This window comes from Eublepharis macularius, chromosome 2, assembly GCF_028583425.1.
Source record: "Eublepharis macularius isolate TG4126 chromosome 2, MPM_Emac_v1.0, whole genome shotgun sequence".
Lineage (NCBI taxonomy): Eukaryota > Metazoa > Chordata > Lepidosauria > Squamata > Eublepharidae > Eublepharis > Eublepharis macularius.
Window position 1 is genome coordinate 184,414,828 of NC_072791.1, and position 20,419 is coordinate 184,435,246.

At 40.4% G+C, this 20,419-nt stretch overlaps 1 protein-coding gene across 3 annotated transcripts in view; it reads left to right on the top strand.

The window, feature by feature from the left end:
• The window catches only part of KIF5C (kinesin family member 5C), a 126,022-nt gene that overhangs the window by 27,904 nt on the left and 77,699 nt on the right, over positions 1-20,419 (top strand). The window contains exon 2 of one of the 3 annotated variants that reach the window (XM_054971827.1): positions 3,470-3,560. The exons of 1 other annotated variant lie outside the window; for it this stretch is intronic. In XM_054971827.1, coding sequence (XP_054827802.1) covers positions 3,470-3,560 — 91 coding nt within the window. The remainder of the gene's footprint in view (positions 1-3,469; positions 3,561-20,419) is intronic. One more of the 3 variants, XM_054971828.1, reaches the window with a different exon arrangement.

Below are 20,419 nucleotides of genomic sequence, written 5' to 3' on the forward strand. Positions count from 1 at the left end.
TCCACCCCAGCCCTCCGCCCCACCCCCTTCTGTGCCGGTACGGGGCTCTGCGCCGCTTCTCCACCTGCCAAGTGTTCCTCCGGTGGCGGCCCAGCGGTGGTAGCACACCTCGTGCCACCACCGGTGGAAGAGCATTTGTGCCCGCGTAGGAGCCACTTGCGTCCACGTAAGCCTTGGTTCTCTCCGTATGTACTTCGTCTCTTCTTAGGATTGGGCTGCCCAAGTGTCTCTTAGCTGAGAACAGGTAGGAGGGGGAAGGAAAAGCAAGATGCTTTCCAAGCTGCACCCATCCTTGAGCTTTAGTTATGCAGATGTGGCCAGAAGGCTTTCTGCTAGACGCTTACCCTTGCAGGTGTATGTGTGGGGGGAGGCAGAGACTTGGAGCACTAAAATGCCTGAAAGGTTTCTTCCTCGAACCTCCAGGAAAAGCCTTTCTGACCTGCACCTTTGACCTACCCATGCGGTGATGAGCAGAGGGAGAGAGTATAACCTCCTGGCACAGGGAGGAGGGTCTCTTTGGCTAGCGAACTGAGAGCTGAAGGAGTTGAGAGATGGCCCCTTGCAGGTGGCTGCCATTGGCCATGTAGAGGCTGTAGGCTTGAACCATGAAAAATATGAGGGACACATCTCGATAAGCTGGAACTTTCTAAGATGGAGAGCCTACCTAAACAGAAGATCTTAGGTTGGGATGTACCGAGGGAGGGAGGGAGGAATTGCGTTTTTATCCATTTCTTTCTGAGTTCCTTTGATTGCTTTGGAGCTGTGCTTAAAAGTGTGTGACCATTTTTTCCCCCTCTTTAATAAATTCTTTTATAATTCTTAAATGTCGGTAGCTGTTCTGTGTACCACATAGACCCTTCCTCCACTGTTCAACCACGCTACTATAACAGGTGCCATGGGAAGTGGGTGGTCTGTTGGCAATTGGCTGATCCTCACAGTAGTGCAAAAGTGAAGTAAATATTCCCTGCGGTAATCAGATGGTGGGTAGCAGGAGACTGGGCACAAGGCAGGGCTCAGAGTGAAAAGCCTACCCAGGGCAGTGAGAAGTCTTTTGGCCCTTCCCATAAGCAATTCCCACAAAGGCCAAGTGGTGGCAGTGGTTACAAGAGGGCAAAAGCCCCTCTGAGGGTTGGGAGGACACCACATAGGTGGCACGTGTCTGGGGGAGACTTGGACTGCCATTGGTGAACCTCAGACACCCCAGAGGGCAAGGAGTGGAAGTGCTCCCAGGTCAGCAGTGCTGTTCTGCCACAATTATAAATATTAAATTAATAATAAAAATGAAAGAAACTAAACAAACTTGTGGAGAAACGAGTTCACCACTCAAAAGCCAAATATGACTTGTAATAATTTCAGAATATATACATGTTATTGTTATCTTTATTTTATTTATGTATAGAGGTTTTGTAAGGGAATAGCAGGAAGTTTTATCAGGTCATGACGTTTTTCCTTTGGCCTTGGGCAGTACCTTGGGTGTACAATTCAGGTTTTATACCCTTTCATCTGTAAAGAATTTGTGTAGTTATCTAAAATAGCAATAAATTAAATTAAATTTTCATGGAGATTACTACACTAAAGTAATATCATAAATGCAGTATATGACAAGCTTTATTACAGTAGTTGCAACATGGTAGACTTTACACTATTATGATAAGGCTAGATTAATAGTGAATAAGATGCATTGTTCTTGCGACATGAAATACTGCTAGTGAGATTTTATATGTAAACATTATGGATAAAATATAGCCTTAGAATGTGGTATATGCATACATTTTTTGTTAGCAGTTTTCAGAACTTGCTAAGTGAAGCAGGTGACAGGTTTATAGCCTCCTGTTATAGAGCAATCAAAATGAAGCTAATGGAGCACAAGCATTGGATGAGCTGGATGCAGCTAACGCAAACAGTATAACTAAGTAGAATTTATTCCTATGGAAATTAGCTTCACAGTTATCAAACTACCTGGTCAGCAAACATTTTTAAGGGGAATATTTTGAATTGAGAATGGTATGAAATGACACAAATGTTGAATCTGTCTAGAGAGACCCAGTTCAAGAGGACAAAAGGCAAAGAATTTTCCATCCTTCCTTAACTTAGCTAGCTAAAATTCTCAGCTCTTATTCCCTTTTGCTTGTATTTAGCTCACAGTAGTCAATAAGGGAAGAAAACTAACAGAACTTCAGGCTAGTTAGAAAGCAGATTAAAGAGCCCTTGTCATATGGCTGGAAAGTTGCCATGGGAATACAGCTAAATTGCCTTCCCATTAATGCTGCAGGGAGACCATTTTTGACACAATCTGTGTCAAATAGTCCTCATCCGTTTTGTAATGTTACTGTTATTTTAATATAGTCTGGAACTAACAGGCAGGCTCTCTTATGTGTCCAGCAGTTGCCAAGAAGGATGCATCCAGAGACTTGGATATATAATAGTTTATTGGTGAAATTATATGGAAGGAATTGATTGAAACATTGATGACCTAAGTTCCAGCTGCTCATAATTAATTAAATTGATTTTAAGGGTACTGGTGTGTTGCATTATTAAAGATACAGGGCTACTACTATGTTCCGTTTATTCCCTTCCTCTGCCACTTGCCCTGTGTCCTGATGGAATGTCCCCCAACACATCACTGGAAGCAGTAATATGCTGTTGAGGATATTGGGAGTTTGGATTAGAAACTAAGAATTTGGCAATTTAACATCAAAGTGCAGTTTCTCATTCCTTATAACAGAGTTCTCCCCTTAACAGCAGGAATAAAGAGTGTCCAATCTTACTATAGTAAGTGCTTTGTTAAGTCTGAGGATATGGTTAAAGGCATATGGTAACAGCAGTTAAAACTAATAACAGCAGTAAAAACTAAGTCAGCCTGGGTTTTTTCAGTACCCTCTGAACTTCCTGGGAATTGTGCAAGCTACTTTTGAATTCCACAATGAAATAAAGGCAGGTTGTAAGTGCAGTTCATAGTAACGAACTTTCCATCTGTGAGGAACAAAATGGGAATTGGTGGTATATGGGAGTTTCCTAATGTTTTGATGAAATTCCCTCTTCAAAGTTAGCTGTCTTTTCAGATTACAGATATTATAGTTTTAATTTGCAGCTAAGGAAGGAAAACCTCCAAATTGTGATCCTTGTGAATGTGTTATTTCCTGCCTCAGTTGAGGTTGAATCAGGTAATCTAATAGGAAATTAGAATGCTAACTCATGCTTTCTAACTCCATTTATGAATGCACATATTATTTCCAGCTTCAGTTGAGGTTAAATGAGATAATCTAATAGGAAATCAGAATGCTAACATGTGTTTTCTAACAGCTATGAGTATGCCATCTCGAATGTGGCATTTTGTTAATTGTACTGTTTTTTAATAGTAATCAACAGCCCTAAAAGAGCTAGTGTTCCATTTTAGATGGCTCTCTGGACTTTATAATAGTAGTTTTGCTGTGTTTATTGCCTCCTAAAATAACTCTTTTTATGTCAGCAGGGGAAACCGTACGTCTATGATAGAGTGTTACCTCCCAATACAACTCAGGAACAAGTCTATAATGCTTGTGCCAAGCAGATTGTTAAAGGTAAGAGATGCCCAGTTATGTTCTGTTGTAGAAAAGTAATTGTTTCATTAGTCTAACATGTACTGGTTCTGTTGTCCTATTTATACAACACCTTTGTCTGATAGAAAACTTAGATTTTTTCTGTGGTAAGTTCAATAGTTTTACTGAATTAGCATGTTATCTTTTTTTTTTAAAAAAGCAAGTAGAATAGCTTCCTGGGCTGAAAACCCATGACATAGGATTGGGTGCCTATAAATGATACAAGATACTGATCAAGAAACCACAATAGTTATAATGGGCATTCACCCCAAATTAAATAAAGGCGTGCAGTAATGCAGATATTGCTGTTCTTTTTGTTGCAGTTTAGCATCATGTTTAAAAAGTTGTCAAAGTTGGCATTGCTTCATGTATGATACGGCCTCGTTTAGATTATGTCGGCATCTTGCCATTCTCTCTGGGTAGTCATTGCCTTGCTTGGTTCTCTTTTTCTTCTTTCCCTTTCTTCAACCCATCCTGGCCTTGCACCTCTAACAGTGTTCCTTCCTTCTCAGGACCAATGGGCCTCTTATCTTTGTTGGTTGCTGTATTAACTATATTACCTACTTGCTAGTTTTGGGATCTTTTGGGCTATGCTGCATTCTCCCCAAACTTGACTGCTATGGTAGAACACCCAGATCAGGGGCTAGACTGGTACTCCTCACATAGCTTTTTCTGTGTGGCTTGGGTATTCTCTTAAATCCAGCTGCTTTGAAGCCATGTACTGTTGGCCAGCTAGGGGAACAGGCAGTAGAACATGGTTCCCAGGTACCTGATGGTGGCAGTCAAACTCTCGATTGGTGGGCAGTGTCAAGTCCCCCAGAGGTCGCCTTCCACTGGCAGGCATCCTGAGAACATGCATGGTGTACGTGCTTCCAGGGGGCACAACAACATCACTTTCTGTAGCCACAGGCATCCTCCCACGCTTCACTGGGGCCAGTTTTGGCCCCAAATGGGCTAGAATTAGCCTCACCAAAGCATGGGAGCATGCCTGTGGCTGGTGTGATGATGTCACTTCAGGAAGTGATGCCATCATGCACATGCTGGGAGTGCACAAATGGACACAGAGACAACCCAAGGTAAGTGCAGTGTCTCCCCTCCCAGCGGGAGGGTAAGAGGATCTGGTAACCATAAGTAGAAGCCATCATGGTTCCATGCTCTGTAGTGTCCTGGCCCTTTCTAGCTTCCTCTTAACCATAACAATCAGTGTTTTCTTCCATCCCTGTAATCATATGAATGTGAATTATATACAGATGTGCCCCCTGCAGCATGTTCATCTATTTGCTTTTCCCCCCTCCTGGTTTTCTGTTAACCTTATTAGAATAATTGCTAGGAATTCACCTTCATGAATTGTCTTGATGAATAATAGATCATGTCCTCATTATTCCCAGTGGCAGCCTAGTCCTTAGGGCTCTTTCCCGCGTACTGTCTTGGGACCAGAAATGCTATTTCCAGGATGTATTTATGTATACATCTTTTCAAAGAGGTATTTATTACTGAGCATGTAATTTTGCGCTGCAGTCATTATGACTGTTGGTATGAATACCAGCAGCATATCATGTTGACAGATTGTTTTGTATTTGGGCGTCCACACTAGGAATGTATAGGGATGATAAAGTGCCGATCTCTCCCCCAAAATACTACATAAAATATGTCACCTCCCTTCTCTTAACATTTGACCATACTACACTATTTTGTGGGAAATAAAATGCCTGCAAAACATTACTGTTTTGCAGTAATGTTTTGCAGGCATTTGCATTACTTAAACACCTCTTTCTCTTAATATATTAACATCACTGTTAAAGGCTAATACGCAAGCTCCTGGTAATTGTCTGACACCCCCCTTCATTTCCTGTGGGTCCGGCTCTGGCTGTTTGTTGTTAGAAAGGCTTTAGTCTATTTTCTGTGCAGGGCAATGACTGTTCTGTCAACTGAATATTGCTGAATGAAAGGAATGAAGCGTCATGGTTACTAGGCGGTGTTATTGGAGTACATGGAAATATGACATGGTCAACATAATGCAAACTGGTGGCCATTTTTCTTTTTCATTGTAGCAGTTTACAAGGGACATCTGGAGCCTTGGATAAAGACAAAATTGTATTTTAATACGGGGTGGGGGACAATTGCCTGCTGGGCTCTTGTCAGTTTACTGGCTGTCGCGTATTGGTTATAAGGATGTCTGACTTGGTTGAATCATATAAGGGGTATTTTTGTAAAATGTGTAGAGAGAAGGAAAAATAGAAAATTGGAACATCTTTAAAAATGTTCTTTAGTATTAAATTCCTGTATAGAGCCACAGGCTGTCTATTGCAAAGCCTCAGGTGAATTTTTATTTTATAGTATGGTGATTATATAAATGTACTTGGCACATCACAGAATTAATGAAAGTGCACGCACTCGCACGCGCACACAAATCTTACTCCTTGCCCTCAGGAAGCTCACACTCTAAACAAAAGATTCTTCTGTTCTCTTGTTGAAGCTGAAGCCTCACTATAGCAACTGCTTGAAGAATAGAAGCAAAAAAGGTGAATGTTGGGTTAGCAAAAAGGGGATAATCGCATCTGATGCTTTCTGGATTCCTAGGACAACTGCTTCTAAGGGTAGCTTTCCTTTTGAGATGCTGTCATGTTTTATGAATCCAGGGCACTCAAGATGAGTCCTTAGCTTCATCTTTATTTCTTCTGTCTTGCAGATTGTGGAGACATTACATCTTATCAGTTGGTTGCAAAAAATTTAACTATTTCAAGTACTGTATGTTGCTGCAAGCTCTCTACAAGACAAATTATTGGGGGCGGATTTTGACATATCTCTCTAACTATGAACATTTGGGCTGTAACCTTCCTTAGGAGAGAGACCTGTTATTAATGCACTTGCCTTAACTCTGTGAAGTGTCAGATAAATTTATATAAGCATTGTACTGTAAAATAACAAACTTGCCCCGACCCTTTGGAATAGACAGACTGAACATGTGAATAAAAACATACTCATAATACTATTTAAGAATGTTGTTGTAAGATAAGCCAGATGAATCAAATCTATATTGGCCTTTCTTCAAGTATCTTTAATTGTTTTTAGTCGCTGGCTTTTATAGTTTACAGTCTGTGATTTCTACATAAGAGTCCATACCCCACATCTGTAGCAGAGCTGTTCTTTGACAGCAAGCAGCTATTTATCACTTTATTGCTGGAGATCTGCAATACGCTGTTCTCCAATTCAGCAGTCCCATTACTGTTTTCTGCAGCTGTACTTCTAAACATTTCCACATCAGTGTCTGTATTCCTTGGCGGTTCTGTAAAGGGAAAAGATTGTGCCTCCGTTTATAGATTTACGCTCGGTTGAGGGACAACAATCTTGTGGGTTTTTTAAAAAAATTGTGTTCTTTTGTTTCTCTTTTTTAGATGAGATTGTGCTTTTTTGGTTGGGAGGGTTTTTTGGGCCACCTGTGTAGGTTTTCCCTTCTTCTCAGAAAGCTTGGCTGCAAACAGTAACATGCTGTGCCCAGCAGCAGATCTGATTTCAGCTGCAACACACCCTGTACAAGAGTCAGACCAGAGATCTTAACCTGTAACACCTTTTCTTTCCTTCTCTCTTTTTGAGTTTTAACATTCATCCTGATGAAGAGTTCTAGATAACTCAAAAGCTTGCATGCTGCGGTGATATTTAGCTTGGTCCTAATGAGAGCTCAGTAGGTGGCCTTGGGTAAGCCACTCCTCTCAGCCCCAGCTCCCCAGCTGCATTGTGTGGATAATAATAATACTAACTCTGGGTGAGGAACTAATCTGTCTAGAATAGTGATATATAAGTGCAGTTGTTGTTGTTGTTATATAGTATTGCATAACTTTGGCTGGGAGGGGGGATTGGTTATGCCACTGTCAGATGTATATAGCGTAGGAGGAAATAAGGGAATAAGAGAGAGACAAACCCGATTAGGAGAAGACAGTTCAGAAATTTATGGCTTAATTTCTTTCCTTGTCCCCCTTTGAGCCAAAGGGTCTCTAGTCATCATCCTTTGGTGTAGCTGGCCTGAAACTGCTGCTGATTAATGTCAGGTCGGTGGAGAGAAGATCAGCTATTTGAACAGGTCATCCTACCATGTATTCTAGGTACCTGCTTGGGTCAGATGGGTAGGATTCAACTACCCTGGCTTTTCTCCCTGTGTTCACATCGCAGCAGCAACCAAGGCTAAGTGAGTGAAGAGAAAGAGTAGTTTGTCTCTTTTGCCAGGTATCTTGTCCATCAGTCTATATATTTTGTGTCTGGTTTGGGACTTGACTGCCCATCAATCTCTCTGCCTAAGCTTGTAGAAGTAGTTTTGGGTCTAGTGTTCAGCATTCATGTTGATCCCCCACAGGGTACCATGGCTGCCATTACACCCAAAGGACTCTCACATGATACCTGACCCGACCCAACATATTCAGTGTGGCATAATCTCAGTTTGGTGTTTTGTTCTTGCCAGGTATTGATTATATAGGTGTGAAGGAACTCTCAATAGTTTCTTTATTATGGTTAGGCCATTATCTGGTAATGTCTAGACTGAGACCAGTTCCCTCAACAAGGGTTTGGATGGTTTTCTGTTGGCTTTGGGGGATATTCTGGGTAGCATGGATTTTTATTTATTTATTTATTTATTTTCAAATTTCTATTCCACCCTCCCCGCGAGCAGGCTCAGGGCGGATAACAACATATTAAAATACAATAAACATTCATCTACATTAAAACAACAATGTATTAATACACATTTAAAGCAGGATGGTGGACAGCCTTCACAGGGAGGGTTAAGATTTTATACACCCCTTTTTTCAGGCCGGTGGAGGCCCAGCCTCAGCCATATGCCTGGCAGCCATATGCCTGACTGATAACCCTATTGAAGTCTATGTTGACCTGAAGAGTGGAGGCAGTTGAATCTGTTGCTATGATCATTCCAAAGTGCCTTCTTTCACACACTGACTGGAACAATTTTTGCTTCTTGCTTTACCAAAGAACTTGTGGCAATGAAAGGGCATGGATTGCTAAAGTGAGGTTGGTGAAAGGCTTGGGCCAAATCCTGATCAGTTGCAGGCTATAGCCTATTTCAGTCTGTACTCTGAGGTGATGATGGCAACGAAGAAACTTCATTTCTCTACCACCATTGTGTCTGTTCAGTGCTATCCATGTGTCAGTTGCCAGTTGGCTATGTATGACAGGGCTTTTTAGTAGCAGTGCCAAGGTGTTGGATACTCCTTGCCTCAAGAGACCCATTTGGACCCATTCCTTTTAACTGTTACAAAGGTGTAATGGTTATCCTTTTCGGCTAGCTTTGGAATGAGTTTGTTAGATTGCTTTTGCTTACTTTTTTGTATTGGGGGGTTTGCTCTTTAAGACCTTCTTAATGTCTTATTTTAATGTAAAACAAGTAATTGTATTTGTTTTACATTTATTATGTGATTTAAGTATTTTTTGCTGTCTGCCTTGGAGACTACTGTCAAAAAACAGCATATAAGCTAGATGAATATTTGAATGTTGCCGTTATAGAGAACCCCTGATTTAACGTATGTCAGTGCTAGGTCAGTGTGAAATTTTGATTCTGCAGCTTTCTTTGACAGGCTGTGATTGCTTTGTGTGGCTAAAAGTACGACAGAAACTTTCTTTTATTTAAAGAAAATAAGGAGGAAAGAAGCTATGGCGATCCATAACCTGATAAAAATAGCTGTCATTCTCACCATTGTTCCAGGATAACTCAAATTCAGCAGTCTCCCAGTTGCACTATCTCCCTTCATCAAATCTTAAGCTTGATGTCCTTGAAAAAGGTTCCTTTGGGGCTTTTTAAATATTACCCGAACTTTTCAGTTTCAGATGCACAGGGAGTTCATTGATTTTCTCAGTGCTGGTTTGGTAGTGGAGGGGATGTGTCAGTATGTCAAATGTTGTGTAAGAGCTAAAGGAAATACCTTACACACTTGCTTGAAGAAAAGATTCAGTTTTTGCCTTGGCTAGAGTAACTAATACACCCTAGCAATTCTTCAGTGTTTTGGTGCATGCTGGGCAATCCTATGGTCTAATCTAAAACTGCACTAATAAGCCTGAATTTATTGATGTAATATCTTAGGATCCTGTGCTTCTTCTATAGTTAAAAGAATAACTATAATAAAAAGATCTCACCTAGCAATGATGATGGCCCCACCAACAGTCCCTAGCAAATGCTTTGTCAGGCACTGCTTCCCTAGGAACATCTGTACACTGTTTTGAAGGCACAAATAAGCAAATGCAACATGGTGATAATGTCAGGCTACTCCTTCTTCATGTCTAGCCCCACACAGCTTATACTTTCTACCTGAAAGACATCATAGTGGTTTGATTTGTATATCAAATGCAGTAGCTAATCAAGGTAGGGAAGTAGCTTGTGTTTGCAATCAAGAATTTTAATAGACCCCATCCAGGCTTAAAACAGTTTTATTTACATTCATATGTGTAAATTACTTTTATGTTTCTTACTAAATTTAAGGGTTTTAATGTATGTTGTTGTGTATAATAGTATTCATTTGCCTTTTGACTCTCATAAGCAATTGTTATATTTTATTACACTTTATTGTAAAGTTTTTTAATCTAAAATTTTATGTAATGACAAACTACAATCTGTATCTTCTGTATTTGATTATAATAAAACTGTTTAATAATTAAAAAAAAAGTTTTAATCCTCTGGTAGCCTGAGTAAAGGCAGTCGTCCTTCTCATTAGGGAAATACAGAGAAGGAAATATTGATGTTTTAGCCTTAGCCATTCCACACAATCCTCCAGCCTCATTACTTGGAGGCCTCCCCCCAATTCACACAACAAAAGTGTGAAGCAATCTGCCAGTGCATGCAGTGCACTCAAAGATGTGAAGCAGTCCACCAGTGGACTCAGAAAGAGGTTCAAATCCCTCCACCTCAGCATCTTTTTTGCCAAAAGGAAAAAACAACAACACAGGAACACAAAGGGATTGTAGTTACTGGACTCAGGCAGCTTCCTAGTCTTGCGGTTAAATATTAGTGATGAGGTAGAATGCATGATATGAAAACTTTGGCAGAATAGTTAAGTTAAATAGAAACGATCTGTATAGAAGTATTAGACCATATTAAGTTATAGCAGTAAGAATGTATATGGAGACCGCTTGTTTTGACCTTTAGTTGATCTAAAATTGAATACTGTGTAGGAAAAAGATCGTATTTAGTTTGAGAAGATACACAGGAGTTGGAATAGGAGATGTAATATTGATGAACTCTGATTAACGTATGTTTTGTGCACTCTGTATTTTATTATAACAACTCTTGTAGTGAAAAATCTTATTGTTCCTCTGACCCCGTTATCCCCCCTTCTTTTTTTGTACCCAACTTTGTTCTGAAAATTAAAAAAAAATACTTAAAAAAGAGGGAGGGAGGAAGGAAGGAAGGAAGGAAGGAAGGAAGGAAGGAAGGAAGGAAGGAAGGAAGGAAGGAAGGAAGGAAGGAAGGAAGGAACTAGGCCTTCTGTTCCCAACTCCCAATAGTCAGATGTAAGCTGCAGTGTGGACACAGTGCCCTGTGAAGTAAGCAAGATGTTTGCAAGTTGGGAGCCTCTCAGGCAGGTGAGATCGAAAGCCAAAAAAAAGCAAACAGAAGCTGGTAGGAACCTTCCCCCTTAGGTACAGAAGTGCCCAAAATATAGAGAAGGTGCAGGTGTGTTGAACTGCCCCTAACACTCGTGCCATTATAACTTGAAGGCTCAAATCCCCTTTGCAATGCCAGGCCTTACATTTCTGATATTTGTAAAATACTCACTACTAAACCTCTCCTGCCATTTGTAACTTTGGGGGTTTGCTCCTTTCATCTCAGTTACTTGGGGGCAGTTTTAGTTTCAGGATGAGAGGGAAATAGACCAAGAGAGTGTTGGGGAACTGGCCAAGGGGTCAGTGTTGTAAGAGTGAATTAAAATTAATAGGGCCAGGCAAAGAAGCACTAGCATACTCTGTTAGCAGAAGGCAAGGATAGGATGGTCCAGCTTCATATTCTTATCACAGACTTATACGTTAAGCCAGCCTGTTGAGACAGGGGCAAGATTATTTTCTCTATAAACAAAAAGAAGCAAAGCACCCGGTTCAGAAATAGATCTGAAGAGCAACCAATCAAGAAAATTGCTTCATCACAGAACTTAGCATTGGGAAATCATTTCTCATGGGACAAACTCAAAGGGTTGCTATTGGAAACCAGCTATTCTCAGTGTGGGAATTATCTTGCAGGATTCCACAAGGCACACTCTTATCCCCCATTTTATTCATTCTCTATATAAAGCCTTTAGGAGAACTCTTTCATAGCTATGGAATTGGATGCCATCAATATGCAGATGATACCCAGCTCTATATCTCGTTATCCAAATCCTCTGGTGATTCAGTAGAAGACCCCTGAGTCACTGCTTGACAGCTGTTGTCAGCTAACTGAAAGCAAACAAATTGAAATTGAACCCAGACAAGATGGAAGTGTGGAAGCTATAAAACCCTTTGTTGACAAGCTGAACGAAACTGATCAAATGGTGGGCTTAATTGAAAGCGAGGTGAAAACCATTAAGGCAGCAGCGGGGGGGGGGGGGCAGAAAAGTCTGCTCTGGAAAGTGCGTCACTTGTGAAGGCTACAAAAAAGGAGCTGAAGTTGGTGGAGAACCAGCTGATCGGGCTACAGGTGGAACGAACGCAGACAATTTTGCGTCTCCAAAACGTGAAAGAGGAGGAAAATGAGGATCTGTGGGATGTGGTCTCGGAACTACTGGCGACACCCGCGAGGACGACTAAAGAAGAGGTTAAAAGCGCCATTTTGGAGGTCCGTCGGGCTTCTTCAAAATATGCAACAAAGCGACAGTTGCCTCGTGAGATCATTATTGACTTTTCATCTAAAAAGATTCGGGACACCATCCTATATAACTCATACAATGCGGATTTGGACTTTATGGGTTTGAAAGTCAAGATTTTGAAGGACGTTCCATTTCTAGTCCGGAAACGGCGTTTTAAATATAAAAAGTTTGCAGCTCTTCTGAGGGACCATGGAATAAAGTACAAATGGTTATTCCCGGAAGGAATATGGTTCAGATATAAAGATCAGGCCTATAAGATATTATCAGAAGATCAACTAAAGGATTTTGAGAATAAAAACCCAGAACTCTGCTGCACCAAGAACGAAGAAAAGGAGGAGCCGGAGGGGGGGGGAGGAGGAGAGCATCGCAACAGCGGTTGCACAGAGAGAACTGCGTCCGGGACCTAGAAGGGGGAGGAAAGTTTAATCAGAATTTGAAATGTTTATTCTCTGTATGATTAACCACTCCATCATTATTCTATGGAGCTATTTTTGTATTATGACAGTATGAAGGGAAACATTGAAGTGTAGTGTTTAGTGTTTGTAGTTCATTCCCCCCCCTTTCCTTTTCCACCCCCCTTTGTCCCTTCCCTCTCCCCTTTCCTTGTGATAGTCTGGTGTAGTGTTTTGTAGTTATGAAAAATAAAAAAAATTATTAAAAAAAAAACAAGATGGAAGTGATGTTGGTTGGAAAAGTAGAGATCTTAAGGGACAATGTTCTTCCAACCTTTGATGGGGTTCAGTTGACCCTGGCTCACTCAGGTAAGAGCAGAGGAGTTATACTAGATCCAGTGCTTCTGCTAGAGAAGCAAGTAAAAGCAGCTGCAAAAAAAACTCAGACTAGCCTGGAAGATGGCCCCCAACCTTGACATGGCCAATTTGGCCACCTGGATTCATGGCATAGTAACCTCAAGATAAAACTACTGTAATAAACTCTACATAGTCAACGTCAATTTAGAGACTCCAGTTGGTGCAGAATGCTGCAGTTCGTTTACTGTCAGGAGCTAGATGGAGAATGCATATGAGTCCCATTCTGCAGTCACTCCATTGGTTTCCCATCAGTTACTGAGCTTAATTCAAGGGCATGATTATCACCTTCAAAGACCTTCATGGCACTGGCACCTCATATCAGTGTGACCGCCTCTCCCTATTTTCCTCAATGACAGCTTCACTCATCTGAACAGGGCCTTCTGCAAATACTGCTCTGCAGTTGGGCAAAATCAGCAGCTACCTGCACAAATGTTTCCTCTGAGGTAGCACCCATCTTATGGAATGGCCTGCCAGAAGAGGTCAGGAAAGCTTCCACTTTCCTGGCTTTCCAAAAACTGTGTGAAACTGAATTATTCTGGAGGGTTTTCTACCCAGATTATAGGGCTGTGTCATAATAAGTAGCTCCGAGAGATGCGTTGGTGGGAGCAGGGACTATATGTTACTCTGTTGGATACTGTCTGCTGATGGAGATATGCACCTACTAGGTTGTTTTCTACATTGCTAAACTTGCCTTGTAAATGAGTTACATTTTATTTCAGAAAGATTTCATCTCTGGGCTTGGCTTTATGGTTGTTTTTCAAATTTTCTGCTACTATACTCTATTGTATATCTTTCACTGAATGTCCTAGCTCTTCTTCCTCATTGTACTTTGCTCAATGAATGCCCTATCTATTGATTATGTTGTATTTTCACTTGCACTGTGGAATCCACCTTGGATCTCAGTGAGAAAAGCAGACTATAACAAACAAACAAACAAACAAACAAACAAACAAACAAACAAACAAACAAACAAACAAACAAACAAACAAACAAACAAACAAACAAACAAACATTTTTAAAAACCCAAGAAATTAAAGTAGGTGTGTGACATAATATTGAGATGAGATGATGGTTAAAGTTTTCAGGGATGACACAGGTTGCTATTCTGTCATCATAGGACCTCTTATCACAAATTACTTATAATTTGTTTAAGATAGGGATTTTTGAGATCAAAAGTGGCCAGTTCAGGACTGTGGAAGACTGTGTCTTAAGTGAGAAATTTCACTTACAACAATCTGGAATGCAGTTTTTGAAGGAAGAGCCAGTCAGCACCATTCCTGTGGACAGCTCCATGGGTGCAAGAGCTGCCCTTGATGGATACTCATGCCCTCTTTTAGTCTGATTATGGCAAAAATAAAGGAGAGTCTTGTGTTGTCTTGAAGACTTAACAACATTTTCTTCCAGCATAAACTTTCATGGACTTCTTCAGAAGGCTCCTTGTTTGATGTAGGAGGTCTGGAAAAAAACAAAACCAATGAGCAGAGTCAAGGCAACATGAAATAAAGGAATCATAGAGTAAAATATAATTATGTAAAATAGAAATCATATTAGGAAAAATATAAAGACTATCTACTAGTTATGCTAAAAATATCTGTAATGGGTTGAGAGCCATGTTAAGATAGTAACAGTCATAGAGCAGAACCACAAGTGACAAAAGGCACAGATTGGACACTTGTCTGCTTCCCTCAAGTTTTGATGGGAAATGTAGGCATCCTGGTCTCGCAGCTTCGCTCTCTGACTGCTGTCCAATGAACTTTTCAACTGTCACTTGTCCAACATTCCACCAAGCTGCCTACATTTCCCATCAAAACTTGAGGGAAGCTGACAAGTGTCCAATCTGTGCCTTTTGTCACTTGTGGTTCTGCTCATAGTGAGATAAAAATCCAAAATCCTTGGGTGAAAACTTATATGCAGGAATAAAATTTTGTTAGTCTTTAAGATGCCATGAGATTTGTGTTTAGTTTTAATACCCATTTCTGACAGTTTCTTGCTAAGTTCTTAGCTTTGGACAGAATTTAGAATGATATAACCATTATATTCATCTTAAAAAGGACAATACATAAATTTATCTAATTAACAAACCCACATAGGCCAGCTTTGTTCCATTAGTAAAAATATATTTAAAAATTCTTTCACCTAAATGGTTAAGTAGTTTGAAAGATATCCTAACTCTCTGAAGCTGCACTGAATTCAGATATCTGAGATGTAAAGACATCATGTGACAAGTTAATAGTTTCTCTTGTGTCTTCTGTCAGGACAGGTTAGATGTAATGAATCATGCCCAAAGGGGAAGCTATTTTATTTTTAAGATTCAAATGGGAGATCATTCCATTAAAGCAGCTGTGTTACTCATCTTTTGGTTAAAAAACAACATAGTATTGTTACCTTAAAGACTCGCAGATGTTGTGGCATGATCTACAGTCAGTTTGCTGGATTTTAAGGAAATCTGTTCCAGCAAAAATCAGGAATCCCGCTTAACAAGTGGCAAAATATGCACTCATGAGTCCATGGATGTCAGCTCTAAAATGGAAAAGAGCCCAGTAGCACCTTTAAGACTAACCAACTTTACTGTAGCATAAGCTTTCGAGAAACACAGTTCTCTTCGTCCGATGCAAGATGTGTCGGACGAAGAGAACTGTGATTTTGCTACTACAGACTAACACGGCTAGCTCCTAGCTCTAAAATGGTGGATTATTTTTTTAAAAAGATGCTGACATCTGTGCAAATAAAGGAGTACTTCTTTGTTAGCTCACAAAACAAGTTCTAATCTGAAGAATGTTTAAAATACTTTTAAACAGTTTGCAATCAAAGTTTATATCTAATTTATATTTAATGAATAGCTATATAAATTTCATTTTTTCTCAAACATAAATTCTTGTGCTTACCTTAGACTCCGACTACATTATGTGTCATGACGCCTATCATCATTACTGTAGGTACAGCTGCAGGTACCACGTGAGATGTAATCTGAATGATAGAAACCCCATTCTGAGATTCTAGTGCATATCTGGTGGCATTTCAATACTTAATTTCTGTTTGAAGCAGCCCAATTTTTGGTGCTATTTACAAGAAACAAGAATTGTTTTTCAATTTGAGGGATGAGTCTAGGAATGTGATTGCCCCTAAGTGGTACAGTGTGGTTTTCTCCTCATTTCTGAGCAGAGGTTACATTATATATTTGAGAGTAAGGAGCAAGGCTTTGAGGACTCAAACAGCAGGGTGGATCTAGTGCGGCATTTCTGCAGGCACAAAGACTTGCACCCTCAGAGTGCAACTTTGATGGCTTTACCCTGCTGCAGCAAATGCTTCCCTCTCTCCCCAATCCTGATCCCTGTCCCAGGGGGCATTTTGGGCTTCCATGGAAGTTTTTGCACCCATATAAATACTGTGTTGGATCTTCCATTCCCTGTAGCATGATGCTCAGCCTGACTTGCAACTTGCTGATATACTTGAAGCTATAGCCAAAGGCAGATGTCTATGCAGTGAGCCACATCTGGTCACATTTTCATAAGTGCTACCAAACAGACTTTTGGCATGATTTTTTTTCCTTCAGAAGATTTTTGGCTCATGATATGGTGGGTTTTCTTTGAGAAATGGGTGTATAAGACTTGAGATTTATGAGGTCTGTAACATTGCTACAATAAATTAACATTTGCATCAGTCTGGCTTTTATCTTTATTTTTGAGACTGATTAATGATTCCCTCTTGGCTGCTGTCATCTTTGATTGCATCCAAGCCAGTTCTTTATAGAAGAACAGTTTCTTAAACAGCATGGATTCTGAATTAATGAGGAATGATGTTTACAGCTTCCTACAGATAAGCATATTGGTTCTGCTTTAGCCTGAAATGTTTTTGCTAGTGGCATTTGTTTCTTCCCATTTTATTAGGGAGAGAGAATTCCTCCATTCTATAACTTGTTTTGCTGTTATAATTTCTGAAATTGTCTAGTACATTGTTTATGGTTTCTAATAAAAAAATTACTCCTAAAGATCTGTGAAGAAAAACTTAAAATCTAAAAAAACTTTAAAAAAATACCAGTTTTAGTATATGGAACAGTAGAATATTTAGTTTAATGGTCTTAAAATTACAGCAATAAAAAAATGAAAGAGGATTAGGTGAAAATATATTTCTTAACCCTCTCAGTTACTTTTATTTATTTTATTTTATTTACAACTTTTATACCTCACTTTTCTGCCCTCAGAAAGGCCACTAAGGTGGCTAACAAAATAACACATACATAATAAAATCACATCTTAAAAACTGTTAAAATCAACAAGAAACACATCATTAAAACAATTACAATGAGAGTGAAAATATACATACAAAAGCATAAAAACAATAATTAAAACATAGCGCAGGCAGGAGGAATCGCTGAGGGAACTCCAGACCCCCTCAAAAAAATTGTTCTTCCGCTAATGGAAGATGGCAACAAAAGGGGACAGAAGAGTCTCCCTGAGGAGAAATTCCAGGGGTTTGGTGTCATAAACAAGAAGGCCTTCTCCCAAGTTGCCACCTTCCTAATCTTCAGAAGGTGGGGACACCTGAAGCAGGGCCCTGGAAGACGGTTGAGTAGATTCATAAGGGAGGAGGTGGTCTTTCAGGCATGTTGGTCCTAAACCATATAGGGTTTTAAAGGTCAACACCAGCCCCTTGAATTGTATCTGGAAAGAGATTGGGAGCCACTTTAGATTGGCCAAGACTAGAGCAATATGGTCCCTATAACTCAGTCAACATCATGGCTGCAGCATTCTTTACTAATTGACGTTTCTAAAAAATTTTCAAGGGCAGCCCCACACAGGGTGCCCTGCAGTAATCCAATCTAGATGTAACCAGGACATGTACCACAGTGGCCAGATCTTTTCTGTCCAGGAAAGACAGCAGCTGCCAAACTGGTCAACGCTGGTAAAAGGCACTCATGGCCACAGATGCCACCTGCATCCAGCAGGAGGCCTGGTTCAAGAGTACCCCCAGACTATGAACCTGTTCATTCAAGGAGACTTCAGCCCCATCCAGAACAGGTGACACTTTTAAATCTTGAGTCAAACCTTCTGCTCACCAGTAGCCCAGACCAAGACTATTTCAATCCCATAACCAGGCCTAAAACTAAATTGGAAAGGATCCAAACAATCCACTTCATCCAGGAAAGCTTGAAGTTGTCCAGCCACCATCCATTCAACCACTTTGCTGAAGAATGGAACATTTGAGACTGGTTGATAGTTACAGAAATCTCCTGGGTTCAGGGTAGGCTTCTTTAGAAGTGGATGCCCTGCAGTCTGTTTCAAGGCTGGGGCGAACACCCCGTATCTCAAGAACACAATAACTGTCTTTTGAATCTAGTCCGCCAGCCTGCTCCCCCAGTAGACTGAAGTTGTCAGGATGGGCAAGGGGTATACAAGTAGGTGGTAGGCCTAAGGATCCTGTTCTCCTTCTCAGACTTCTGTTCTACTTCCTTTAACAGGGCCACACTAAGCACAGTAACTGAATGTTATCTTTATTCATGAGTTCACCATGGAGCCAGCTCATGTTTCCCGCAGCAACCCAGCAGCTGTGGGTAATGGCTTATTTTTAAAAAGTAGAGACCAAATGGGCTTGGAACACCACTGGGGTAGGGGGTAGGGCTCCTCCCCCACCCCCCGGCATTCTTCTATGTGAAAACAGTCCAGAGGAAGATTTCCTTGTTTTTGATGCTCCTCATAAAGTATCCTGTGCATGTAGAACGGTAGAAATGTGGAAATCTCTCCCCCCTCCGTGACGTAGGTCATTATGTAAGAGCCAAGCCCGGCGCCTAAAATGCTGAATTTTAATATTTATACCTGCCATTTGAGAAATTTTATTGCATGTGGAATAATGGTTTTAAATGTTTATTTATAATGTTTTTATTGTTTTAAACTGTATGTTATAAATTGCATGTTGTTACACCACCCTGAGCCCGTCCAATGGGAAGGGCGGTCTAGAAATGCAGTAAATAAATAAATAAATAACAACAACAACATTCGATTTATATACTGCCCTTCAGAACAACACCCACTCAGAGCGGTTTACAAAGTATGTCATTATTATCCCCACAACAAAACACCCTGTGAGGTGGGTAGGGCTGAGAGAGCTCCAGAGAACTGTGACTAGCCCAAGGTCACCCAGTTGGCTTCAAGTGGAGAAGTGAGGAATCAAACCCAGCTCTCCAGATTAGAGTCCCACACTCTTAACCACTACACCAAACTGGCTCTCTGTTTTTGCAAACTGTTTTTGCAAGGGAAAATGCCTTGCCGGGGTGGGGTGGGGGGAAGGGGGCCTCTCTTTCCCACTGAGGTGGTGTTCTGAGCCCGTTTGGCCTCTACTTTTTTAAAAGAAGCTGTTCTCCACATCTGCTGTATGACTATGGAAACATGAATTGGCTCCATGGGAAACTCTTTAAAAAGATAACTTTTAGTTTAGTTTTAAATCTTTCAGATTTTGCATTCTCTATAGTGCTTACTTAATAGCTGTGAAGAGCAGCCTGAACTTACACACACATATATATAAAGTGCTTTGGCTTATTTTGTTACATTTGTGTGACTGCATAATTATTGTATGAGTCTGTAGACCTTACTACTGTGGGTTTGTTTTTCTGTCTGTATTCTGGTTACCACACAGTATTGCCCTTCCTATTTCACATTGAAACAGATGATGGCAAAATTTCAACCTGAGTGGTTTACTTCATGCTGCATTCTGTTCTTGGGTAATCAAAAACTGAATTTGTAATAACTTGCATTAAAAAAACAAAAATCTTCAGTTGTTCTTCCATGGGAAACAATTCAGTGTTTAAGAAATGTTTCTTTCTGACCAATATTGCTGCTTGCTGAATGGCAAATGGATTGGATACTGCTTTCAGGAAAACATTCAGAGTCAGTCTTTGCATTTCCACATAATTGTAATCTCTCCAGCTGTTTAGAGGCCCCTTGGTAGGTACAAGAAGCTGGATGGAACTTAGATTAGTGTATTTAAATGTCTTTGGAGACAAGACCTTTAATTCACTTTCTCCATTTTGTGAATTTATTGCTGTCAGTCTCTCACTAGGAAAGGAACAAATTGTGTCTCTGTGACTAATGAGTCTCTGCCTTTGTTTGTGATGTACAAAAATAGGGGAAATCTATCTGGCTGTTAGACTCCATTGATTATCAGAGTCAGAGTTGCTTTGTTGTTCTTCCATATTCAATATAGT